General features: G+C 46.9%; 1 protein-coding gene across 1 annotated transcript in view; it reads right to left on the bottom strand.

Moving 5' to 3' along the window:
• RFC1 (replication factor C subunit 1) overlaps positions 1 to 24,170 on the bottom strand; it is a 622,078-nt gene extending 597,908 nt beyond the window's left edge. The window contains exons 1-2 of the mRNA XM_069202064.1: positions 24,061 to 24,170; positions 6,627 to 6,743 (exon numbers count right to left, since the gene is read on the bottom strand). Coding sequence (XP_069058165.1) covers positions 6,627 to 6,743; positions 24,061 to 24,063 — 120 coding nt within the window. The 5' untranslated portion in view covers positions 24,064 to 24,170. The remainder of the gene's footprint in view (positions 1 to 6,626; positions 6,744 to 24,060) is intronic.
• Positions 24,171 to 27,623: the final 3,453 nt, after the last annotated feature.

Here is a 27,623-nt window from a genome sequence, read left to right as displayed (position 1 = left end):
TCATCCTCATAATTGCAATTCATGCCTTTTTACATAGATCGCAGTTGCTTCAATAAAAACCTATTAAACCAAGATCCTGCTCTGTTTTTTCTTTGCAAGTATGAGACTTGTATAACTGTGAGAAAGGGGTACAATCTGTTCCACCACGAATTCCCCAAGGTGTCTGATTGTCATGCGATACGCTGCCACAAATCACTCTTACCTTTGGTACTGGGGAGGTACTGCTAGCTAGCTGGAAGGGTTATGCCAACCACTGTCACCTGGTGTGGGATCAGACTCAGTCCCCCACGCTCAGTGGTGTTGCCGCCCAAAATCCAGGGAGTCTACGACAACATGATAGTATGGTAACAACAAATTCAGAGATGTGCAAATAACCACTGCTTCTAAATTCCAAATCTTGAGCTCATTTCAGAAATACATAGGTTTCCTTGATGCCCATTTTTCACCACTCTTTATAATTTACCAAATGAATTGCTCTATACCTGGTACACAATAAAATCCCATTGCAGGGTGCAGCTCATTTATTGTTTCTGGGTACTTTGGATTCTTGGTGAACCTAAAAGCCCTATATATCCCCGCAGTCAGAAGGGTCCAGCAGGTGTAACGGTATATTGCTTTAAAAAATCTGCCCTAGCTGGAAAAAGTTTCAGATAAAAACATAGGTAGAAATGGCTATTTCTTTCAACTCAATATTTGTTTTTATTTCAACTGTTACTTTCTATAGGAAAACCATGAAGGATCTACACAAATGGTCCCTTGCTGAATTCAGAATTGTGTGTACGCTTCAAAAATGTATAGCTTTCCGGGATCCACCACTGGTTTCACACCCATTTCTGTCACGAACTGGAAGGAGGTTGAAAGCACAAAAAAAAATAGGAAAAACTGGGTATGTCCCAGTAAAATGCCAAAACTGTGTTGAAAAATGTGTTTTTCTGATTCTAGTCTGCCTGTTGCTGAAAGCTGCGAGGAAGGTGATTGTAGTACCACAAACCCTTTGTTGATGCCATTTGCAGGGGGGGGGGGGGAAACAGATGCTTTCTTCTGCAACACTTTTTCCCCATTTTGCCTAAAAAAAACAAAATTTAGCTGCATTTTGGCTAATTTCTCGGTCCCCTTCAGGGGAATTCACAAACCCTAGGTACCTTTAGCATCCCCAGGGTGTTGGAAAAAAAGGACGCAAATTGGTGTGGTCAGCTTATGTGGACAAAGAGTTATGGGGGCCTAGTCTCCTAGAGGGCCCAACTGTGGAGGGGAAAACTAATTGAAAGGAAGAAGCAGGAAATGGCAGCCCCATATAAGAATACTAAAGAAGGAGGCACTGAAACCCCAGTATAGATTGGGAGAAGGGCTTTTAATGTATTATTTCCCCCTCCAAGCTACTTGAAGTGAAGGACAACTACTGCTGTGTGGCGGACAGACCCTCATGCCCTGTTAAAAAAAAAATGGAGGGGACGATAAGGCAGTGGTGAAAATAGCAAAGACTGCGTCTGATCGGGGAGGACGTGAGGAAGCAAGGCAGTGGAAAATGCTGCACGTCCACATAATTTCTGCTGCTTCTCTGTATCTCTGTGGCATTTATGTAGTGTAAACTTAGCCAGAAGTTGGCAGAGTGCAGTACAGTGCCCAAGGCACGTCCCTTTTATTAATTCCTATGCTGATTTTCTTCATAACTGCTGATGCTGATCTGCAATCAAACACATCTTGCCATTTGGCACCACCAATCACTACAACTCATATCTTTCCAATATATAAGAAACATTACGAAATAGGACCTCAATTCTCTCTGAGAGATTATAAATCTGTGGATATCAATAACTCGTTTTAGCATGGGACTACAAAAGATCCCAGACAACAGCATTCAATAGCACTGTAACTGCTTGTTTATAAAAAATAAACAATTCACTAGGAAGCTAGAAAGCATTTTCAGACCTCAAAAAAAATAAAAAATAAAAAATAAATCACAAGCATGTTATGGTCTAGCGACTTGAATAATCTACTTGACCTAAATAATACTCTTGACCATAAACCTGTTTAAATTGCTCCAATGCTAATATTTGATTTTGCAGAGCCCCCCCTTTTTTTTCATTATCACATATGAGATCACATTCGAATGTGTGAGCTGTATCTCTAGACACGTGCTTCAGGTTATTTGTTCTTAACAAGTTCATTTTCAAGGTGCTGGCAATGCTTCTCACAGTCTTCTCGTGTTTCTGTACCACCCCAGAGCTCAGGTGTACCCTAGAGAGCGTCAGCTCAACAAAGAGCGAATCGCAAAAGAGGGGACGGAATGCAAGCACTACCTGGCATACCAGCACACAATTCAACCAGCTGGACTGTGGTAGGGTGCAAAATAACACTCACACTAGTTTAAAGTAGAGAGTAACAACTTTAATTTGGGGTGATTACTACAGACCTTGCAGGTAGACTTGCTGCAAAAATCTCAGCTCAAACACTCTCTGTGAAAGATGTCCCGATCTAATAGCAGAATGAGATTTCAGATACCGGGAGTTTGAGAACAAATGATTTCTATGATCACAACTAGGCTGAATTGTTGACACGATTTCAGAACAATGCTCTTCATTGAGGGTAACTCATTATCCTTATGGGGAAAAGCAACACAGTTTAACATTATTACCATACAGGACACAGATTTTAAATGAAGCATGGTCAGGATATCACTGGATATGAAGGTGGGATATTACTTTCCCATTTTCAGACATGCCACAGGGCTTATCAGTTGCTTTGGGTGAATGGCTGGTTTTTGAATTCTCAAGATGAGTCTTTTTGCAGTATAAAGTGGCAGGCAATGAGAATCCAGGCATCCAGAGACCACAATACCTATGCACTGTAATTCAATACTTCCTTTTGGATTATTCATGAAGTCAGTCATTTAGATTTTACTTCATATCCAGTGGTTATCGCAGTTCAATAATCTTAATTAGGGTGTATTTCCTGCCAAATTTACCATACTGTTCTGTTCCCCAAGTGAAAATCGGATGCTGTCAGACCTTTGAAGAAATAAGGCAGTCTTGCCATTCTATAAAACTATGCTAAATAGTTCAGCTGACATCATGAGCTACCTGGGAGTGAGGTAGGAGAAAGACCAACATCTAACGGAGCGCTTGGAATGGAAGCAGGCATGGATAAATCAGAGGGAAGTTTGAGATTGGTAAAATTGAAAGTTAAAAGAACTATAATAAGGTGTACACAGCGACATGTCTTTGGGGGGTTGGAGGGGGAGATTAGTCAGGAGGGTTCCCTCTGACATACAGTTTGGAAATACCCCTATGCACTGATGTTCTGGGAAAAGGTCATAAAACCCCTCAGCAGAATAACAGATTTAGTGGGCAAGGCAGAACAGTTGTAGATATGCATTGAACTAGACCTGCTGAGGCATCACAGTCTGCTCCTCTATACAGCTTGTTGTCCAAAGGGAGACTTCGTATGCAAGCATTGGCAAAGCCAATAGGTTGTGCTTTTCCAAGATCTTCTGGCTTTGTCAATGTTTTTTTTTTAGACATGTTGCACATCCTATGATGAAGCCAGCTCTTTTTAATTTAAGCTGTGTTGCACTGCTGTGCACAAAGTCTAAAAACACATGGAGATAACCAAATGGCTCTCACCAGAGCTATTTGGCTTTGGTTAATGTTTTTGGTGATGGATGGGAGGGTTAGAAGGGGCAGGGAAAACTGTGGTCGTGAGGGCTTCAACATAACGGGTAGGGGCAAGCAACATGAGGAAGATATGGGAGAGCAGCAACACCATGGTCATCGGGAGGAAGGCAAGCAACACTTGGGAGGTGAGGGGGAAAGCAGCAACATGACGGACAGCGATAGAAGGGCATGGGACAAGCAACACGAGGTAGGTGTGGGGGATGAGGGAGGGAGCAGGAACATAACAGACAGCGAGAGAAAGGGGCAAGAGCACAGATGGTGGGAGAAAGGAGGGACTGCAGACACACGCACTCCTATAGAGTTCAAGACAAAAGGTATATTTAAAATAAAAAATTTAAAACTAGTACCTGAAACAGTGTGCGGCCAGTGGAAAGACACTGGCTGCAGACAGGAAGCTGTACTTGGCCCGTGCTCCACAGCAAGGACAAATAATCGAAGTACCAGGGTGAAGAAGGAGGCCCTGACTAATAGGAAGCAAGGAAACTAGAACAGCGTCAGTGCCAACCAATAGTAAGTATTGATAAGTAATGGGAGGGCATTATGAGCTTTTTTATTTACAAAAGGTTTTTCCAACACAGCATGCGCTATCTCAGGTGAAACCTAAAAATGGGGCTACTCCTTATCCCCTACATTACAGACATAGTGCACTAATATGGACTACGGCATAGCTGCAGGGAGGGTGACATACACCAGCAGAAGATGAACTAGAAAGTTCCATAAGATGTGTGGTTATTGGTGATGGTCTAGATTGACCCCTGATGTAGTCCACATGGTATAGTGGTTGTAGATGTTTGTTGATACGCAAGTCATTCTTACACACCAAAAAGACAATCATGCTTGTCACATTCCATACTTTGAGACACGTTGGCACACTCTATTACTATTCTGACTGTGGGAGAGGAAAACATGGTAACTTAAAGAGTTATAAGAAAATGTTTATATATCTTTTGTGCAATTTAAAATTTAAAAAAAGTAAAGGTTCGTAAAAAAATACTACAACATTCACTGCACTCAGGAAACTCGCCCCGTAATGCTTTACAGGCCATTACTTTTAGAAAACATTTTTGCTCATAACGCAGTTTGTGGTAGCCCTAGGACAACTGGCCCACCACCAAAACGTTCACGGCAACGTGCTGTCTACATCACCTCTGGGTCCCCACACTGGGTGAGTGGGTACCCCAAAATAATAAACTCTCCCACCAGTTAGTGTCTGTTTAAGCTCTCTCATGGCTGGAACTTGTTTTACAGCTGAGAGTAGTTTGCGTTTTAAAGGCCTTGTTTGTAATATCATCACAGTAGGCCTGTTAGCTCAATAAATTTGTAATGCACTACAACCTCTACAGGCTAAATATATGGTTACATTGCATTACTTTCTGCCATTTTCTTTTCATGTGGCTAGGGGCTAACTATATGGTTACATGGCTGTTTCTTACAAATGATATTTTCATTGTGGTGTCCTCTAGGGGCTGTTCTAAGCATTACAGTTATCATATCAACATTGTACAATGTTCACAGCACAGAAACTTGTCCCATAATGCTTTGCAGGGCATTACTTTTACAAAACATTTTTGCATAAAACTCAGCATGTGGTGGTCCTAGGACAATGGGACCACTTTCAAAACATTCAACACGACATGCTCTGTCTACATCATCTCTGGGCCCCCAAAATTATAACCCCTCCCACCACCATTCAGTGTCTTTTTGTACGCTCTCATGGTTGTAACTTTTGTTTTACAGCTGGGAGTATGTGTGTTTTAAAGGCCTTGCTTGCAATTTGATTGCAGTAGGCCTGCTAGCACAAAAAATGTGTAACGCACTATGCTCTCTAGGGGCTAAATTTATGGTTACAGTGCACTACTTTCTGACATCTTCTTTTCATGTGATTATGCCCTCTAGGGGCTAACTATATGGTTACATGACCATGATTCTTACAAATGCTATTTTCATTGTGGTATCCTCTAGGGGCTATTCGGAGCATTGCAGTCTAATGACACAAGTTTATTTCTGATAAAGTTTTTTATTGGGTTTACATGACAATTGTATATGTTTTATTAATCTCTCCTTATTGCAATGATGACCATGGCCAACTTAACATCCTTTTTACACTATGACTGTTTGATCACTCTTGATATTTTTGGGTGACACTTCTATTTTATTTCTCTCATTATTCCTCCATGGCTGTCTTGTGTCTTTTTTTTGGAATTATGTTAGCCAGCCAGCAAATCTGATGGTAGGGTGATGAAAGTGGTATTCTATCTGGAATTAGCATGGCAGATTTAAATTAAGATGCGAAATAGCAACATTTTCGTTTTGGGCTGCATATAGAGGTAGAAGGTAAATAGAAGTGCTTTAGTTATATGCAGGGCCACTTGAATTATGTGGCAGAAAAAGACAAAATTATGAGGGAGGGTGGATCAATTTATGTGGCAAGAAAAATCTAGTTATGAATTTACAATGCCAATCAGCAAATACGAGATCTATTACATTCCACATGCTTGTATTACGAGGAACTTATACCCAGAATTAAAAATGTAAATGTTTTATAACCAAACTAGGAAGCAGTTGCTAGGGTGTCATGGTATAAACAGGTTGTGAATAAAAACCGAAATAAACCTGCTAGGGTCAAAAGGTTAATTTGTTTTGAAGTGTGTCCTCTCATTCTCTTCAAGATTTTCAAAATAGAACTAGTGTAAAATGGCCATTAAATCCGCAGGCATATTTCGGGCTGAGTAAATATTTATGTTACCATTCATTAACTCATCCATTAATTCAGGCACAATTTCTTTCATAGATTATATATATGCTCAATGGCAATGAGTTCATAATTAAAAATGCAACTATGAATACAATCAGAGGAACATTTATATGTGGCATGCACTGAATACTGTCTGAATCAGGAATGTGATATACTAAGTCTTTCAAAGGTAAACATTTGATAGAAAAGTAACTGACCTTGTCCTTTTTCTTTTTTATGGATGGGCCATCACCACTTTTTATTTTCTCTTTCTTTTCAAGTTCACTAGCAGGCTTCTTTCCACTTGTAACAACTCCAAAGAACTTTCTTATATCCTATATGGCAGAAATCCAAGAACAGATTACAGAATGGCAATTCCAAGATAGAATGAATTTTACATTTGAGAACAGCAGATAACTGAATCTGATTCATTTAGTTAGCTATGAGCAGGAATGTCACACACGTAATAACTTTTGAATTCTGCAGTCTAATTTAAGCATTGCTGTGCTTCAGTTTACAGGTTTCAGATTTACATATGTATCCACACTTACAGCCCTCTGGAATTTGAATGCATGTAATTTCAGCATATTATTACTTTTTATTACTCAGTTAATATATCAATGAGTTGTATGTAGCAAAGGCTTAAGTGTTCTGCAACTGACTGCAAATCATGGCATTATCTCTATCTGATGATGAAGTACACTTGTAAACAGAAAGACATCATTTGCCGGGTAACGCTGACTGCAGGTTAACATTGACTGATGGTTTTAAAAAACTATTCTGACTAAAGATGAAGATTTCTGGCCTGGAGGACTAGGTCTTTCACTTGAATGCTCTTTATAATGGGGGAAAATAGTGAGATTTAGTGATGATCGAATATCTGCCTCATTACATGTTTAAAGAGGTGCATACATTTCATTCCAATGCAGCACATTGAACTCTACATAGTGTAATATCCAGAATAAGCACAAGATCAGTGGAGACCCAATAGGCAGCATAATAACAATGGATTTAAGTTTGAGAACAGTGGGGGCAGAGCTAGCCAGCCAGCAAGATGGTCAGCACATCGTGAGGCTCTGCTGGGGCCGGGGCCCTTCCTTTACATTTCTCCGGTCAGGACGGGCCTTTTTTGAAGATTCCTAGCGGGGCGGCACCTCGCAACGGTGGCGCTCTGGCGGCAAGCCGGTTGCAGCAGCGGATTGGTGGGACCGGGCGGCGGAGACAGAGGGCCTGGTTGCACGGACGCGCGTCGTGGACCTTCGACCTGCGCTGGACTGAGGAGGGCGGAGGGTGGCGTCGCTTGCGGCAGCGCCGCCTGCCAGGTGAGAGGGGTTTAGTGGGAGGCCCGATCAGCGGTCAGGCCGGACCGCGGTCCCCCCACGGCTCCTGTGGAAAACTGCTGGGCTCCTGTGGTGAGGCTGGGTGCTGCGCGGCTCTGCGGGTGCTGCGCGGCTTTGCGGGTGCTGCAGCCCTGCGGGGCCGGCCTTCGGGGAGCATTTGCCCTGTGGGCCCTATGGTGGCGCTGAGCAGCTGAGCCGTGCTTTGAGCGGCGGCCGCTTGGTGACGCTTGTTGGAGTGTGGGGTGCTGCCGGGGGCCGATCGGGTCGGACTATAGCTCCCCGGTTCCCTGTGACTGCCGCGACTTCGGCCCTGCGCCCTGGAGTGGGCTGGTCGCGGTGTGGATTGTCGGGCTGCCGGCCTGTGGAGCCGGGCCACTGGAGGCTGTTGGGCCCGGGGGCCTGGTGGTGGGGCCGGCTGCTGAAGGGCCCCCGGAGGTGTGGCGGCTCCCTGCTGTGATCGCGTTCCTGGGTCCCCCGGACTGGATGGCCCACGCTGGGGGCTGCTGACTGCATTGGGGGCCAAGGCTGACGTCCCTGGCGAGGAAGGGAGGTGGGGGACCTGGAATAGGCGACAGGACCGGCTGGATTGGGACGAGGCCGGCTGACAGCTGGTAGGAAGAGTGGACTGCCTGCATTGGACGTGAAGCTGTGGACAACATGCGGCTTTGCTGGACCCGGGTTTCTTACGTTTGGAGTGGTGGGCCTGGCCTGGAGGTGGATCGAGATTGGAGGCCGGAGGAGTGAGGACTGGGGCTGGGAAGGATTGGCTAGTGAGGGGTGCCCTGCGGTGCTTTTGGGCATGGACTGTGAGACCAGTCTACGTCGACTGTTTTTCTGACTGCACTGGCGGTGAACAGTTTGGCTGAGGGCTGCCAATTGCATGATGGGCAAAGCGGAACAGAGACAAGCGAAGATCTCCTTTGATGGAGGTCGGAAGAAAGGGGGAGCACTTACTACTCAGTCTGAGGAGCTGGCGGTAGGGGAGGGGTCCCCAGACGGTCAAAGCTATGTTCCTAGATCTGAAGAACAGCCTGGCAGGAACTGACGGGAAGCTTGACCATTTAACGGAGCAGCTGGACAGTATCAGGGCCTGGGTGGATGATCACGAATCTCGTATTGACCAACTAGAGGCGCGTACTTCTGGACTGGAGGATATGCGGCAGAGTGAGCGAGAACAATTGCTACGTATGGAGAGAGTGCTGGAAGTCATATGTGCTAAAAATGAAGATTTAGAGGCTCGCTCGCGCCGCAACAATATTAGACTGGTCGGCCTCCCGAAGTCCACGGATATGGGCAGAATGGAGGATTTTGTGGAAGGAATACTCTCTGAACTTTTCCCCGGTTAGCTGTCTCGCCTGTTAGTGGTGGAGAAAGCGCATCGGTCGCTGGGACCCCAGCCTCCTCCTGGGACCCCTCTTCGCCCCATAACTATTCGGCTCCTGATATAGTGATAGGGATGCGGTTCTGCGACTGGCTAGAGAGCGCCGACCGGTGATATATAAGAACACTGAACTGAGTTTCTTCCCGGACTATACTCCTAGCGTGCAGGCTGTGCGCAGGGCATTCTTGGCCAAACAAATGCCAGGTTTTCCCTTATCTACCCAGCAAAACTGAAAGTGCACCATGGAGGGAAATTCCATTTCTTCACGGATCTGCAGTTGGCGGCCAAATTTGCCAAGACTCTTCCTCGGAAGTCTGCAGCAGTGCCCCCAAGTGAACATGCTGCGGAGCGCGAGTCCCTGAGCGATAACGTTTGAATAACCAGATTGCAGCCTGACTATCTTGCCATCTGAATTTGCCGTATGTGTCTTGTTGTTGTATTATTTGCTGTCCTGACGCTGTTCCTTCATTTGGGCCCTGTCCTGGTTAGGATGATGGGATAGGTGGCTAGCTACTCGCCCTTTGGATGAGTCCTGTTACTATGCTTGGTTGGGCATATGTGGTTATTAAGGGGTGGATATCTGCTTTGACCCGTTTGGGGGGTCTGCGTGGGTGGTGGGGTCTTACTTGGGTCTGTTGTTATATGTTCTTCTGCTTCCTCTTTACTGTTTTCTTTGAGCGAGGCTGGTCGGTCTGGGAGAGTGGCAGTGCTCAACTATGTTTTTGGAGAAGTGAGGCAATGACACAGGAGGGGGTGACATTGATCTGCTGCCTCACTTGGAATGTGCGAGGCTTGAATGACAGGCGTAAGGTGCGGCTTATGTCTGCGTATATTAAGCAGCAGAATATAGATATATGCATGCTGCAGGAGACACACCTTGAAAGCAGGGTGGATTGGGGAATGTCATGGCTCCGTCTATTCGCGCTATGCCAGGGGGGTAGCGATTCTGATATGGAAGGGGCAGCAGTGGCGCACTCAGAGGGCTATTGTTGACCCTCATGGTCGTTATGTATTGCTAAGCGGGATGCTATTGGACAGGCCATGTAGACTCGTGTCGGTGTATGGGCCTAACACGGACGATCCGGAGTTTTTCAGTGAGGTCTGGCGATTGGGTGAGTCACTGGGGGGAGGGGCTGTGATTTGGGGAGGGGATTTCAATGTGATCCTTGACCCCGTTAGGGACTGGGAGAGCATGGCACGGATGCAGCATGCGGCTGCTGCCAGTGCTTTATCTGCGATTATGGCAGATGCGACGTTGGTGGACTTGTGGCGGATGAAGCACGCCGAGGCGAGAGAGGGTACATGTGTCAATTATGTACACAATAGCTGGTCGCGCATTGACCACTGGCTGGGTTCGAGGGATGTGGCGCTATGGACTCGGTCGGCCGATCATCTGGCTTGCACGCTGTCGGACCACTCTCCAGTCAGATTGGAGCTTGCGGTGCCTGGCGGGCCCGCGCGTGCCTTTACGTGGCGTTTGCCCCAGGGGGCGCTTCGGGATGAGATGTTCCGCGAAGAGCTACGTCGGGATATTGTTCTATATTTTGAGGAGAATGCTAGCACGTTGTGAGAGGCCTTTAAAGTGGTCGTTCGTTGGATAAGTATTTCGAAAAAACATGGCGTGCTGCGTGCGCTGCGGCGAGAGCTGGCTGAACTAGAGGTTCAGATAGCAGAGCTGGAGTCTCGTCTGGTGGAGGACTGGTCCGGTGACACGCTGGTGGCTCTTCGGGACGCAGTATCCTCGTATAAAGAGGCATCTATGAGGGAGATATGTCTCTTGGGGAGGTTTGCGAGGGCGAGGCGTTACCGGACGCACGCTGGCGAATATGCTCTGTAGGCCTTGGGCCAGCAGCTATGTTACTGAAGTGAATGACTTGAGGGATGAGCATGTGGTCGGCATGGATGGTGTTATGAAGGTATTTACCAAATTTTTCATAGATCTGTACTCTGCTCCTACTTATTTGCCTGATGAGGTGGTCCAGGACTACTTCTCTGAGATCAGCTTGCTCCGATTTGATAATGCGCATAGGGAGTATTTTGATGCTCCTTTTACTGAGGAAGAGGTAAAGGCTGCGATTCGCGGTTTGCCTGGAGATAAGGCCCCCGGCCTGGATGTCTGACCCCCACGTTCTATAAAGAATATTCTGATATCCTTGCGCCTCATTTGCTGGAGGTTTATGCCGAGGCCTTGCAGAATGGAATCCTCCCGGCTTCTCTCCGAGAGGCACTCATAGTTACGATTCTCAAGCCTGGAAAAGACCCATATAGCTGTGATTCGTATCGCCCACTTTCTATGATCAACATAGATAACAAGATCTTGGCTAAGATGATAGCGGCACGGCTGCAGCCACTGATGACGAAACAGGTGTTGCCGGATCAGTTGGGGTTTGTTTCAGGACGGTCCACGGCGCATAACCTGCGCACGTTCTTTGCAGTTGTTGGCTCGGTTGCTGCTGACGACGAGGCTGCGGCGGTGTTCTTAGACGCTACAAAGGCATTTGATTCACTGGTGTGGCAATATCTGTTTGCGCTTCTTGGCAGAGTGGGGATGAGTGCGCGCTTTGTGAGCTGGATTCGTTTGTTATACTCGCAGCCGGTCACCGGCCTGCGGATGAATGGCAGCATGTCGGCCCCCTTCCCGGTAGCGCGCGGGACCAGACAGGGGTGCCCTCTGTCTCCGTTGCTTTTTGCGATAGCGACGGAGCCTCTGGCGGCCTTTTTACGACAGCGTCATGGCGCTAGAGGGTTGCCGTTCCGTCAGGGGTCTATTCTGATATCTATGTATGCGGATGACGATGCGTTGTACGTGCGAGGGCCTGGCCACAATTTAGATGTTTTGTTGGATGAAATTGTTCGGTTTGGTGGAATTTCCGGAATGATGATAAACTGGTCTAAGTCTGTTGTGCTGCCTCTTTCGTCCGGGACAGCAGTTTGCCAGTTACAATATCCTATTGTGTGGGCGGACGGTCCGGTTCGGTATTTGGGAGTATGGCTGAGTTGTGATGTTGAGACGCTCTGGCTGGCCAATTATAGTAAAGCTATGTCTTGGCTGGAAGACAGAACTGAAGTGTGCCGCTCCTTGCCATTGTCCTTGACCAGGCGGATTGCTGTAGCAAAAATGCTGGTGCTGCCTAAATTCCTGTACTTGTTCGTTAATCTTCCTCTCGTCCTGACAGCCTGTTCTTTGCAACGCCTCTGCTCTGCTATCATTCGACTGGTCTGGGCCGGCGGTCGACCTCGAATCGAATGGGAAAAACTGGCGTTACCGTTTGAATTGGGTGGACTTGAGGCACCTGACCTGGAGCTTTATTACCATTGTGCGCTGGCTCATTTTGCGTATTACTGGATCCGCCCAGTTCGTTATATGCCGTATCTCGCCCCAGAGAGTGAAGTGGTATGGCCAGATGGTCTGGAGCACGTGCTGGGGAGCTTGTCGAGGGCCCGCCCCTGGGGTGTGGATACGGTGGCGTGTACTGTCAGAGCCTGGACGGTTCTGCTGAAGCGATCTGGGGTGCGTGTGCCCTCTGCGCCGATGTCGGTGGCGGCTGTGGCCGATGAGGCGATGTTTCGCGACTCGCAGATACGAAACTATCTCTGTGATTCGGACTTGTTGCTCTTGGGGGATTGGTTTGTGGATGGGAGGTTGATCTCCCTGGGGGCGGCACTAAGGGATGAGCCTGCTAGTGCGCTGCATCGATTATTTGTGCTGCAGGTGTGTGCCATGCTTCGAACGTGATATCCTAGTCTCCCTGAGATTCCGCTGACATGTGCGCTGGAGGTCCTATGGAGCGCAAAGTCGCCGAAGAAGCTTATTACTAAACTGTACAGCTGCATGCAGGAACAAGGGGAGGGACTGGTGATGGCTGCTAAGGCGAAGTGGGCAGCTGATGTAGGAGAGGATATTTCGGATGTAGTCTGGAGGGCGTGCTGTGCGCATACGAGCGAGTTATCGCCCAACTACAGGCTGCGCCTTATTCACTTTAAATTCCTGCATTGTCTATACCATACTCCTCGAGGCTTGTGTGCTATGGGGCTGCGTGCGGAAGCTAACTGTGAAAGATGTCATGCTCCGGATGCCAATTTTCTTCATCTGGCGTGACACTGTGAGGAAGCACATGACTTCTGGCGGGAGGTTTTTCATGCGATTGAGGGGATGATTGAACTAGAGTTGACTCCCTCTCCTGTGCTGTAGCTGCTAGGTTGAGTACATGGGGTGCCGTTGGCGGTGCGGAGATTAGTGGGCATGCTGCTGCTTTTGGCTAAGCGCAGAGTCGCGATTTGCTGGGGCCGGTCCCCTCGGGTCTCCGATTGGCTGCGGGATGCTGCTTTTTGTCAGGAACAACTGACAATTTACTGGGAATTGGCACCAGAGGGCTCTAGCCCGCGTGATATTTGGGCGCCCCTACAATCCTATCTTGCGTCTGTGCATAACTGGGGGCACTCCTGCTGACTGGGTGTACATGTGGAATTGTTTGAGTTACCGATCTTGTGTGTTGCAGCTGGCTGTGAAGATTGCTGATGGTGCTGTCTGCTTCCTTTCCCGGCTTCCTTGCTCTTCTTTGTTGATTCTTCTTCTGTTTTCGCCCTTCGAGCTAAGATATTTAGTGTGGCTGGTTCGGCTCTACGCTACCTACGAATAGACATTTAATATCACAGTTGGACTCTGTGTACCAGAATTGAGTGGACTATTCGAGACACTTCGCATCGTGAACGTATGGAGATGCCTCGTAGCTGAATCAGGCTGTAGCTATGTTTACTCTAATGTTATACGAGCTGAAGGGTGTCTTTTTGCCTGTTACAAAAGCATAAATAAATTTAAAAAAAAAAAAAAAGTTTGAGAACAGTACCAAAAAGAAAACGGTACTCAAGTTAAAAAAATTTAAGACTTCCTCAATTGCATATCCAGATCATCTTCACTCTCGTGGGCTGGGTGAGAGTATGTCAATGGCTGCAGAGAGAATAAAAATAAACTAGCTAGCCTCTTCTGTCTACTACTGTTCACCGTGCCAATAACAGCCCTTTCCTCCACAGTTCTGAAAGGGAGTTAACATCAGAACCAACAACACTCTCCTGTGATGGCTTACTTTTTAACATAGGTGATGTTTGCTCATTTTTCTCTTGTGTTTCTCACTTTTTCCTCATAGACTCTGGTTTCCTTGCTTAAGTACTATTTGTTCTCAATTTTGCATTGTTGTGTGTCTTGCGTGAATATACATATTGGTTGTGATTCTCTTTGAAAAAATATTTTCTAAATAGCCTTGAAAAAGTCCCAGGCATGCGTGCCCATGAGGGGGCAAATATATATTGCTTACCCTACGTATCCAAACAGAAAGGGTTATACTTGGTCCAGTATGAAGGGCCATAGTAGGACAGACCACAGGAGACACCAGTGACAAATGACCTCAATTAAGATGGTTGGGGGCCAGTAGCCTGGTCTGGCATGTGACCCTCCAAATGGGGTCTTTCGGATTGAAAAACACAAGAAAGCTAAAACAGTGTAAAAGTACATGCCCTTTGGTCACCTAAAATGGTGGCGATGTTCTAAAGCAGTTCCTGCAACCATAATCATCGCTCTTCATCCCTGCCCAACAGCACCGTCCAAGGGGACTCCTGGTGTTTAGGGCTCCGGGAGTTCACGGAGTACTGAATCGCCCTTCAGGGCTGCCCTCGCCCATGTTTCGTGCCCCTCTTGGCTCTTGCGGGCAAGATGGCGACCGCTTTCGGGTCTTGGACAACTTCAGCATCTGCACGCCTCTGAGCCACGCTGCAGCCGAGCCCTGTCCGGTAGGTGCCCCTGCCTCCAAGATCAACCAGGACAGAGCTGGCAGAACCAGCGGAGGCACCGCAACATGCGGCCTGACTGACGGCTGTTCCTGGAAGACAGGCAGTCTCATGACGGGGACGTGCTGAGGTTGGGGCCAGACACGCTTCACCAGACCTGGCTCCTGTGGAGGCAGTGATGACCACTTCATAGCGGTGGGCATGTGCTCGTTTGTGGCCTTTCGGGACACTTTTCCTCAGGGCCCTCTCAGTCTACTTTGATGCAGTGCGCCCTCTGAGGCGACTGCTGACACGCAACGTTTGGAGCTACAGGTCCACACTGGGGACCCTAATCACAGGCCCCAGGAGCATGAACTGAGACTCATGGCCCTGTATTCCAGTTGATGTTGACTCTGTTCCACCAGGATCACTAAACACTGCGGGTTCGGCGGGCCGTCATCGCATACCACATAAGAGGTGAGGAGGCACCTAACCCCTTTCCCTCCTTTCCTCCACACACCCTCACCCTCCCTCCCTCCTGGGTACACAGCCGGGTAACCAAGTGACCGACTGACGCTTCACCTCGGATGGGCGCCAGGAGGCAACATCGGGAGACCTCGATGCTGTGGAGGCCCTTGTGCCCCATCCCCTCTGCAGCCCATTCTGAACCTCTGAGGGACTGGGTCACGTGACCTCATTGGTTAAGTGGAGGGCGTCAACCCACAGTGTACTCCATAGAGACTTTCATTCCCCCATGTTTGACCAGGCTGGTGGGGAGCTTAACAAGACATATGCCACAGGCTGGCCTGTTCTCCCCTTTGGACTTGTGGGGCCAAGGGAGCAGCAGACACTCCCGACAACAGCACCCGGGCCTCGCGCTGCACCACAGTAGTCTACTCTTTGCCTCCCTGGAGAAAGGCTGCACATGCTGGCCTGCGAGGGCAAGCAAACCTTTGGCAGTGACTCAACGAACTCCACGCAGTGGTTACTGGTGGCTACCCGAGGATGAGGCAAGACAAGGCCCCAGCGCTGGCCAAAATGGATCAATACAATAAGCATGCATCGGGCCAGAGGATCTCTTAAGGTGCCCCCTTCCGCGGGCAGTCGCGCCCTCCTCTACCACCCTTAAATCCATTAGGGACTCCAAGGAAGCTGCTGAACTAAAGGTGGAGGAGGTCTGTGTCAATGTCTCTCTGCTACCCCAAGACCTCCAAAACGTGGGCAACAGTGACCGAGGCCGAAACTAGGGTCTCCACCGTAGAGGATGAAGTGAAAACCCTCAAAAGTCAGGTATTAGAGGTGTTGAAGGTGACAGTGTCCCTGGAAGAGTAAGCCAAAGACTCCGAAAACAGTTCACTCAGAAATAATTTGCATTTCATTGGCCTGCCGGGAGGGGTTGAAAACTCTGGTGTTGATACTCTGCTGGAGGACAGGATGTGGTTGTGGATTCCATCCAACAAGCTTTCAGGGTGCTTTGTGGTGGAGAAGCCCCATAGATCCCTGGCCAAGAGACCACCTCCAGCCCCAAACCCTTTCCACCCTGTTATAGCTTGCATCCTCAACCACCAAGACTGCAATCCTATGCTCCAGGAGGCCAGGACTCATCAGGACCTCAAACTTCAAAATACTAACATTATGATCTTCCCAGACTATACCCATGCAGTCCAGCAGCAACAGCATTCATTTGAAGAGATTAAACAAAAACTTTGAGCCTTAAATCTCCAACACATGCTCCACTTCCCGGCCCGGCTAAAGGTCATTTTCAAGCCCTCAACTTACTTCGCTTGCACTCCAGAACAGGCCTGTGAGTGGGCGACAGAACAACGCAATGTCTGGCCACCACGTGGCGGAGAAGAATTGCGATTCTTCGGTGAAGGCCTGTCCTCTACTGACTCACTGGGACTCACCAGGAAGAACAGGCCTCTCTCACGGAGACCGACTGGATCCAGGAGAAGGTAACCCTCTCCAAGTCCACACTGCTCCAAAGCAAGGCCGGAGCCCCTGACCTGGAGGCCCCCTATCTGGCACTATGGACCTCTTCACCGATGGGACTGTGGACCATGAGCCACCTACTTGATGTATAATTGCTGTGGGATGCTCCAGATCGGAAGGGGCACCCCTTTTGAGGTGGAGTTGTGACGTAGCTGATAAGTACGGTTGTTGGAGGCATGGCCTGAGATTGGGAGGGAGGTTGCTGTTACATTACTCCTGTAATCAATGATTGCTGTTGGCACTAGAATCCTTTCAATGGGGTATATGGGAGCTAATGGCTAGTCTTCGGCCCTTCAAATTGTTCACTGTTTAAGGATGGGGCCACAGATACTTCAGGGTTCGAAGTGTGAGGTGGGGGGTTGTGGAGGGAGTGGCTGTTGTGTTCTGTTTGGTTTTGTTTTGACCCTGTACACAGTTACTAAGTCAAATACCTACTATACACGCCTGCATAGGCATACTATTACAGATCCCAGGCCAAAAATTAGACACTAGCCCATTTGGCCCCTCGCCCGAAGGAGGGTCATTCCCTGGTCCACCCACTTAGCCCAAATAGTTAAAAGTTCCTCTTGTGGAATGTCAACGGCCTGCTCGACCACATCAAATGGTCAGCCATCCTACGCTCTGTGAAGAGTCTCCAGCCAGTGGTAGTTCTGCCTCGGGAGACCCACCTGCTAGGCACACAATGCTCCTTTCTTGGTCGCTTAGGCTATGATGGGAGTTCCATGCGGGGTTCACCTGAGGTTCAAGAGGGGGGCAATTCAGCTACACAAGGAATTCCCATTGGTGGCAAGGCAACGGCCTTGCATGTGGACCCCGAGGGACGGTGCACAGAGATCGAGGGGCACCTTGTGGATTAAAAATATAACTATCTCAACATATGTCCCCCAGCAGTGCCTCTGGTTGACGCTCCAGGCAATACATGAGCTCCTACTGGCCCTACCCTGGGGGACCAAGCTTCACGGATTACTATAGCACCTTGTATGCAGCGGTCCCTGTCCCCCATGGGAGCTTGCATCCCCACTGTTGGATGAGATTCTGCTGCCTTCGATCCCTAAATCCCTGGTCCGTGAACAGGACTAGCCGCTCACATCGGAGGTACTCAGTGAGGTCCTGACAGACCTGGCTCCAGGTAAAACGCCAGGGCCGGATGGCTACCGGATTGAATTTCTCAAGCTGTGCCGCTCCCTTGTACTTCCACACCTCCTGGTGCTCTACATGGAGGGCAAAGACTGTGCATCATTCCCCCCCAGAAATCAATGCTGCAACAACTGTAATGCTATCGAAGGATGGCCACCCTGTGGACCGGTGAGCCTCATGCAGGCCTATTTCCATGATAAATGCGAACATGAACATGTCTGCAAAGGCCCTGGCAATTAGGCTAACTGGGGCTCTTCCCCACTTTATCCTCCCAGATCAACATAGGTTTACGCCAAACAGGAGCAGCCATCACTGCATCCATAAAGTGCAGCTAGTTCTATCCCAGGCACACCACATACCCAGCCCCACGGCTATAATTTTCATGGACTTCAAAAAGATATTAGACACTTTTGAATGCCCTTTTCTGGCAGTCGTTTTGCAGCGGGTGAGCTTCGGACCCTATTTCCGCAAATTAGTGTGCCTTCTGTATTCTGTTCCTACTGCCCAGGTATGAGTGAACGGTGTCCTGACTCCACCTTTTCCAATCACAGAGGCACCTGGCAAACAAGCCCACTCACTCCATTCTTATTTGGCCTGGCGATTGAGCCCTTGGCACATATCATTCGATACAAGGCCTAGGTTAGGGGGTGGTCCTTTGGTAGCAGACAGGAGGAATGCATAATAATTTACGCCAATGATCTGTTCTTGTTTCTCGAAGACCTGCGGTCTTCGGGCCCTCGGTGTCTAGAGATTCACTGGTTCTACAGGGAGGCACCCAGACCGAGGGTAAATGAAGATAAGTCTGTGTCAGTATCTGTCGGGTGGGATGCTGACAAAAACTCTTGGTGCCCTGGGGTTCCAGTGCGCAGTCTTTCCTTTAATTACCTGGGTATGCATATCTCCAGCCTTCTAAAGTTGACGTGGAGCCTAAACATTAGGACTCTCGTGGAGGGGCTGACCGGGGACTTGCAGCGCTGGGGGCGCTTACATCTAAACCCTCTGGGGCAGGTCAAGCTGTTCAAAATGATGAGTCATCCATGCTTTCCGAATGTCCTCTCAATTTTTACCTATCCACTTTCTATGAAATGGTTCCAGACACCAGCAACAAAAATTGCAGCCTTTATAGATCGCCACCAGATGGCCTTTGTTAATGGTAGGCACTCGACGTACGACGGGAAGTTGGGAATAACAGATCTATATGATTACTACCTGGCCGTCTAGAATCCAACAATAAACAAGTGGCTGAATGGAGGCAGTGATGACTTCACCTATTGGCTGGAGTTGGACCTAATGCCCCTGACCATTTTTCAGTGCTCCGTCAGCAGTAGGAGGCTTGGGTGGGTGATCTGGACGACGATTAGCGTGATGCTTGGATGGCCCCCTAGACTGCTGGCTAGTCCCACCCGTCTACGTATGGTTCAACTTAACTACTTACATGTAGCCTACTTGACCCCTCCAGCACTTGCGTCACACTGGCAGGGCACCTCAAGTTCACTGCAATAGATGCTCACAGGGTGAGGCTGATTTTTTCCACACATGGTCTGGGCTTGCCCTTTTAGGAGGGTGTGGGAAAGGAAATATCTGTGGCCCTGGGGTGCTTGGGGGAACTTGCTCCTAAAGTGGCGCTGCTGGGATTGCTAAAGACGTCGGGGGACAGAGACTGAAAAGAACATTTGTGGGGATAGCCACACTGGTGGCCAAAAGGGACATTGCCCGTAAATGGAAATCACCAGATCAAGCTTCATTGGCGGAACTGGTGTTCTCGCCTAGAGCAACCAATTTACGAGGCAAGGGGATGTCCAAAAAACATGGCAAGATCTGGGGCAAGTAGTGGGAGTATCACAGTTTGGGGAGGGATTATAGCATTAAACGCACACTGATTAACTGCTTATTGTACACCCTCGTGAAATGGATCAACTGTGTACTGTTACCTTCGAAAATCAATAAAATGTGATTATTAAAAAAAGCAAAGATCAACTACAGTCTACGGTGTGGCAGCTGACTGGGTTTCTAAATAGGTGATCACTGTCCCTTTATCCAACATCATCCCGGACTTCCTCTGCTCCTATTATCACACTGTCTTATGCTTATTGCTGAAACACAACCATTTTATCGTTTCTTGTACTTTGAGAGACCCATCAAGAGTAGTTCACTATAATCAAATAAATTGATCTTCTTAACTAACTACCTTACAGGGATTTGAAAACTCATTCTACTGACATCCATGAAAGCTTAAATAATAAAAACGTGTATTCTGCCAACCCAAAAAACATACGTCTAAGAACTGCCTGGTGAAACTTTTTTAACACTGCCTATAAACGTATCCAACAAAACACATTTATTCCCAAGTTTCTTCATGGGATTGAGATGCCTCTTACAGCATCTGCTTCCTTATCAATGTGTGCTAGGACTTCATTAAGATTGGCAGCACTAATGTGCTTCTTCCATCCGTGTTCTCTGTTCACTTACAATGGCAGTAATCGCGTAACTAGGTTTACATGCCTACTGCCCAATGTGCCTTGTGGTTCACTGTTGCAACACACAGAATAATTCAGAACCAAGGGCCATATGTACGAACACATTTTCCCATAGACACAGAATGGGTAAAACCCTTTGCTACATCTGGCCCCAAATTCTTCTCTTTATGATTCAGTCAACCCATTTTATAAGATGGTCTTGTTTCCCCCAAGCCAATGATGTAGGACAGGACAAAAGCTGATAAGATGAATAGGTCTCTAACATGGTACTTACATATTCTAACTTTTTTATTTTAGGGGATTTTAATCTTTGGGCAGGGGTGATGTATCCTCCTCTTTTAAAGAAGTACAGGACTCCTGTGAAATCCAGGGATGACACAATGTGTGTAAGACCCAACTCATCAGGCAGGTCACACTTTGGATTTGATCTTTGTCCCAGAAGGACTGCTGGCTTATGTGGATAAGATTCTCCCCCCTACTCTGGACTAACCATGCTTTGGTTGCCTTTGATCTGCTAGTGAACGATCTCGATCACCCTAAACAGCACAGGACGGACATTAGGAAAGCTAGACCCTGGTATAAGCTGATATGGGACACGCCCTTATCGATACCTTTCTTTAACCTTTCTAAATCTTTCGACCCTGGAAGGCCAGTTTAGTTCAACTGTACAATCTTTAATCAGCCGATCTAAGAGACACTGGACAGAATTGTCCTGTTTAAAAGCATGAAATGCAGACATAAACCCTCTGCACCATAGTATAATAATTAATTAAAAACTTTAAAAGGCGTTTGTAGGAAATTAGAACGCAATTGGGATAGGCAGTATAAAGAAGGTGAGAAGGAAAGTTTTTTTTTTTTTTTTTTTTTTTTTTTTTTTTAAACACTCAGTGAGTACTAAGTTGAGGTTAGGAGAGTTAAAGCAGAATATTATACCAATACTATTCTCTCTGCCACAAACAGTTCAAAAAAGGTGTTTGAGGTTCTTCTGGATCTAATCTACCCTGACTGTGCTAAACAGGGAGTTCCCCCTTCGCAGAAACTCTGTGATGATCTTGTTGATTATTTCGATAACAAGATCTGTAAGATCTTAGAGGATCTCAGCTCTCAGTCCCAGAATACAGTCCTTAGTCTGAGGACTTCCCATATCACTAAGGAGCCTATTGTCCCTATGAGAAGCATTCTCCAAGTAGATAGCTGTGTATGCAGTTTTGATTAGCTCCAACCTAGCAACACTCCGCTGGAGGATCAGGAAAATAGATGTGATGTGTTCGAACTCAATTCAGAGGAACACTTTCCATCCTTAATCGGACTGATTTAATCAGGATCCCCCCCACCCCCCGGATCCCATACCACTCAGGGTCTGGAAAGAGCTGGAAGACGGGCTTGGTCTCCCGACACTGCCACTATGTAATCAGTCCCTGAAGACTGGGGTGGTCCCCTCAAAGTGGAAAAGGGCCAGTGTTACCCCACTTTTAAAGAAACCTACAGCGGACCCCTCAGTGCGGAGTAATTTTAGACCCATATCAATGCTTCCTTTTCCCATGAAAATTCTGGAGCGATAGGTGAGTAAGAAGCTCTCACATTGTCACGAAACACAGTCCCTCCTAGAAGAGGAACAATTTGGGGTCAGACCAGGACATGGAACCAAGTCAGCTCTACTTGTCGGCATGAACGAGTTATGCACAAGAGTAGGTAAGGGCCAGCCAACAGTTTTGGGTATATTAGATCTTTTGGCGGCCTTCAACACCGTCAACCATAAAATTCTTCTTGAAAGGCTAGCTGAAATCGGGGTAGGAGGCCTGGTTTTGAAGGGGATGGAATCTTATCTGACTGATCTCAGGCCGTTGCATTGTCCCCTTACTGTTCTCTTTTTAAAAGCTTATGGTAACGAGTCCCTCAGGGCACGGCTCTGAGCCCAGTCTTGTTCAATGTATACCTGAGGCCACTGATCTCTCGGATAAAAGCATATGATATTACGATAGTCACCTACGCAGATGACACACAGTTATTTCTATCTTTGAATGATAAACAATGGGATTCCGTGGCAAACTTTCAAAACTGTATCGCAGATGTCATCAAGTGGATGAACTTGAACTCCCTCAAATTAAACAGGGACAAAACAGAATTTCTTTGCTGCTCGTCTAACAAAATCCGTATGCAGCTTCCCCAACACTTCTGGCTGTTACTGACAATAGATGATTTGCGTCCCTCCAGTACAGTCTGCAATCTGGGGGCATAAATTGCTGACAGACCCGCAGATCGCAAAGTCGACTTTCAATCCGGCATAACACTGATATGCTTGTGTATAAACAAGATATTATGTAGAAGCACACAGTGGACACAAACGTATAGCGACCCAAACGGTCTGTGGCTTACAGTGCCTTTTACTAAAGTGGGGAACAAATGAACTGTCCAACAGTCAAAAAAATCGCGCACCCAGGCAGGAACAATTTACAGTCAGAGGCGCTTAGCAAACGCAGATCTTTGTAAGTCGCGCTTGGGTTTTAAACACGTATGATATTACTCAAACCTAATCGTTATGGGGCCTATTTAATTCTCGTTATGTACGACACATTATAGCGTGCTAAGATCCCTTACTTAAGTAGATCAGGCCACACATAACTGAAGAAACGTTCTGAAACACTCCTTAAACAATCAGGAGAGGCTGGTGATTTTACATGCACAGTCATTTCACCCACAATTGCCTGCTACCAAGTAGAAAGAGGCTATGTGTGCATACAACAGCCTCAGTCAAAGCTAATTTCCACCACCTATTCTGCTGGTTGGACATACTTGCATCCTGAAAAAGAACAGCGCTCCTTGTCCAGAAACTGTTCCACCACTGCTCTTAGATTTAAAGTATTTAGTGTCAGGGGTGAGTAATTTAACGAGGTCTGTTGTTTTCTTTACGTTTGGAACTTATAATTGTGCTTTTCCGTTATAAAATACATGTACTTAACTTTGGAATTTATTTAACACTTCATACATCTGATGACGACTCGAAGTAGATCGCACTGAAAACAAGGTAGTTAGAACAACTGACACGTGACAACAACTACTGATCTTGGCACTGCATCATCCGAAAATTTTGCAGAGGGGGTAATATCGAAGCCACCATGACCAATATGGGATATTCAAAACAAAGGTTCAAACTCATATTCGCATTAAAAAACGATCCGTGCAATGTCAGAGTTCAGTTGCCAGCCAAGGGTGGCGGACACAACCCATAAGACTTTGCCTCAGTGAATGCCATTAACTTCAAAGATCGAGTTTTCAAATGTATGCAAAAAAAGCACAATTTAGTGTTTGTCATCTGATCAAGTAATTTGCAAATCTGATACGAAACCGTCAGATCCACCAGTAGTGTGCACTCTGCAAACTGAAGTATTCTGATAACCTCCGTCCACAACCGCCTGAACTAGGAGAATCAAAACTAGGGGTAATTAATGGGTATTACAGAAGCACAAGCCTCTTGCAATCTACTGGGCTCAGCCTCCGTTGCTGTGAACCTCTTTCATGAACTCATAGTGGGGACTCACGCAGGACAAAATCTGTAGCATCTTACCATGCTCAGGATTTTCTTTTCCAGGCACTCTAGTACATGTACGAGGGTACTTTCGCTCTCTCTAGCTTGGCGCCAACGAGCGTCCGGGCGCGTGCGAGTGACGTCTAGACTGCAATCGTAGGGTTAGAGATAGTGAATGTTTACACGCTAGAGAAACACTAGAATGCGCACCACGAAAATGTCGCGGGCGCTTCCATTCGAGGGTCAGGCAAAACGTTTTTAGTGTATACGTTTTTCTAAGCGGAAGCCATATTAGGGTCATGCAACGGTCACACGTTAACCAAGTCAAAATAGGACCACTTAAGTGGCATTTGGAGGGTCTTAGCTGGTGTTCTGGGTCTTCATTCTTGTGATGTTTTTCCTGGCTAATACACGGATGTGACGTTATTAAGCAGCTACACTGTAGCATACTCCGCAGAAAATGACGAGGGCGCAAATAGGCGTTTGATTTCTACGTTCAACCTGGAGTGTCCGCATGCTCCCAAGAAGCGGAACAATCACCAAAAAGCTATTACGGACTTCGTTCTCTTCTACAAAAAAAAAAAAGCTACACGAGGCTTACAACAAAGTAAAATAGCAACGTACTTAATAAGGTGAAGCTAAAGTTAGCTTCTTATTCCGCCTCCTAATTTGCAGCCAGAAGTTAGTTTCTTGTTCGGCCAGCTTCTTATTTACAGCCTAAAGATAGCCTCTTATAGGCTGGTGGAAGGTAGCTTCTTATTTACAGGCAGCTTCATTATCATGTTTGTGTGATATGTTTATCGTATTAAACAATCCTGAGAAGCGAATGCACTCGAGGCAAGCATTTCTGAGCTTTTTCTAATTATTTATTAACATGCGTTTCATATAGGAATTAGAGACGCCTAAAAGGATACATCACAGTGTTACGAAATTAACAGTCAATCATTTTAACACGTTGCTGATAGAGTATATGGTTATCCTACGGCAAATATTGCAGATCAATCTTTTTCTAACAATGTACTGTTCAGTCTCTGGGGATCATATAAGGACCCCTGCTTCCATTAGTCTAAAGCAGGGATATTGGTTTTAGTGTCAGAAAAGTTAGTTTTTACACCAGAGAGTTACTCCAGTAAGGCTGTTGTCTTTAAGAGTTAAGGGTTTGTAGGTTCTCCAAGAACCCAATGTACACAAAGCCAACAGCTGAGCTGCACCTTTCAATAGTTTTTCATTGTGTTTCAAGTATAGAACAATTCAAACGGGAAAATGTAAAGAGTGAAAAAAATGGGTATGATTCAACCCTACTTATTTCTGAAATGTGGAACAGACACTGAGGTTAGGAGCAGTGGTTATTTGTACATCTCTGAATGTATGTGTACCCATGCTAGCATGTGATTTTTAGGGTATTTTGCAAACTCTTCTTTGTAGCACACTGGCTTACATTTGGAATGCGCAATTGCAGAGCAATCAAACTGGTACTAGCAAATGTCCTACTATTCTGTGTTTCCACACATCTCCCAATACAAATGGTCCCTCACTTGTGTAGCTAGGCCTAACGCCTGCAACATAGTTCACTGCAAAAATCGACCTGAAGACATATTGTACCCAGCAGAATCCATGCTTTTTTTTTTTTACAACGTGGGTAGCTGCAGATTTTGGGCACTAACTCAGCTGCCATCCAGAAAACCTACCATAATAAGATATTTTTGAAAACTAGAAACCTGGGGATGTCCAGGGTAGTGTGGCTTCTGTGGTTCTAATAAAGAAGCCCTTACAAACCTAAAAACTGTTAAAAATCACATTTTTCCTCATATATCTTTAAGGGGAAGTTCTGGAATCTGCAGGGAGCCACAAATTGTTTATCACTTAGCATAGCATTTTCCTAAGTCTTCCTATAAAAATGGTACTTCACTTGTGAGAGTGAGCCTATTGCCTGCTACCGGAAAAGGACCAAAACGCAACATGAACAGATGACATTTTTCCACCAAAATAAACAACTATTTTCTTCAATGTCGGTGGCTACAGATTTGGCCCCTTGCTTAGCCAGCCCCCACTGGAACAAACCAAACCTGCCCATTTCTGAAAACTAGACATCTGGGGGAGTCCAGGGTGGCAAGACTTGCCTGGCTCTCGCCAGGTGTTTTTCACTCAGAAGTCCTTGCAAACCATGCACTTTGTCTAAAAACGCATATTTTCCTCATAGTTCTGTGAAGGAATCTGCAGGGAGTCACAAATTTCCCACTACCCAGCATTCAACAAGTCTCCAGATTAAAACAATAGCTCACTTGTGTGGGTGGGCCTAATGCTAATGATAGGAAAAGGCCCAAATCACAACGTGGAGACATCAACATTTCCTGTCAAAGAATGACCTAATGTGGCAATGGAGATAACAGCAGTATTTAAGCCTGTGCTGGACGGCCACCAATGAAAACCTACAAAACTAAGAAAACTATATCCGGGGGGGGGGGGGGGGAGGGAGGTAGGGGGGGGGGGGTACCAGGGTTGTGTAGCTTGTGTGGCCCCCACAACAGTTTCTTGTGCACAATGCCTCACAAAGCTGGAACTTTGACTAAATTCACACATAAACATCCAGAATCTGCAGGGATCCACAAAATTCCTACAACCCAGCATTCCTCCACTTTTTCCAATAAAAACGCTACCCATTTGTGTAGCTGGGCCTAGTGTTCTCAATAGGAATGGATCAAATCAGGGTCAGTGGGAGTCCTCTATCCCAGGAGCCAGAAAGACTAATGGAGCCCAGAGCAGGGGGAGCCCAGGCCCATGCTATTGGGGCTACTCCCAGCACAAAAAATACTGAAAAGTAATCTGTGGTGTCAAGTGGGTTTTCTGCCCCCAGGGGAACAGATTCTGGGTAAACCCCACATGCCCGGCAGTAGGGCTGCTGACACCCCTCCCAAAATACTGGAAAGTAATCCCTAATATCTAGTTGGCTTTCTGCCCGTCAATGGGGGCAGATGGGGCGAGGACCCCCATCCACTCATGGTGTGGAAGGGGGGCAAAATGACTAATGGAGCTTAGGACGGGTGAGCACAGGTGCATGCCCAGGGGTGAGGGGGTAAGATTCCTTCCACCCCCCCACCAAAAAAACAGAACAATCAAAAAATCCCTTTTGTCTAGTGGGCTTTTCCTCAACCACCCTTGGGGGGCAGAAAGACTAATGGGAAAAAGGACTTAGGCTGCTGCACGAGCTCTTCTCCAGCAACCTGACCATAAACAAAGTAAAAAAGAAACCCACTGGTGCGAGCACCAGAGGGTTCTGTACAGCCCTCCCCAGCCTCGGCCAGTGGCTGACAGAAACACTGGGAGTGGGACATTGGACACCTTGAAAAGTTAAACTGACATTTCTACCTGGCAAAATAAACCTTTTGCCAGGACTAAGTCTTCCTTTTTAGTACCTATAAATCACCCCTAAGTTAGATCCTAAGGGCTCATAAGACAAGGTGCATGGTATTTTACATGTAGGACAAGAGGGTTTAAGTTTTACATGTTCTGGCAATGAAAAGCTCTTAAAGTTGTTTCTCACGGTTGTAAGGCCTATCTCTCTGATAGGATAACACTGGGTTACCCTATTTCAATTAATAACT

Source organism: Pleurodeles waltl, chromosome 1_2 (genome assembly GCF_031143425.1).
Source record: "Pleurodeles waltl isolate 20211129_DDA chromosome 1_2, aPleWal1.hap1.20221129, whole genome shotgun sequence".
In the NCBI taxonomy this organism is placed as follows: Eukaryota; Metazoa; Chordata; class Amphibia; order Caudata; family Salamandridae; genus Pleurodeles; species Pleurodeles waltl.
Note: the sequence above shows the minus strand (reverse complement) of the source record. Positions and strands in the feature narration are given on the sequence as shown.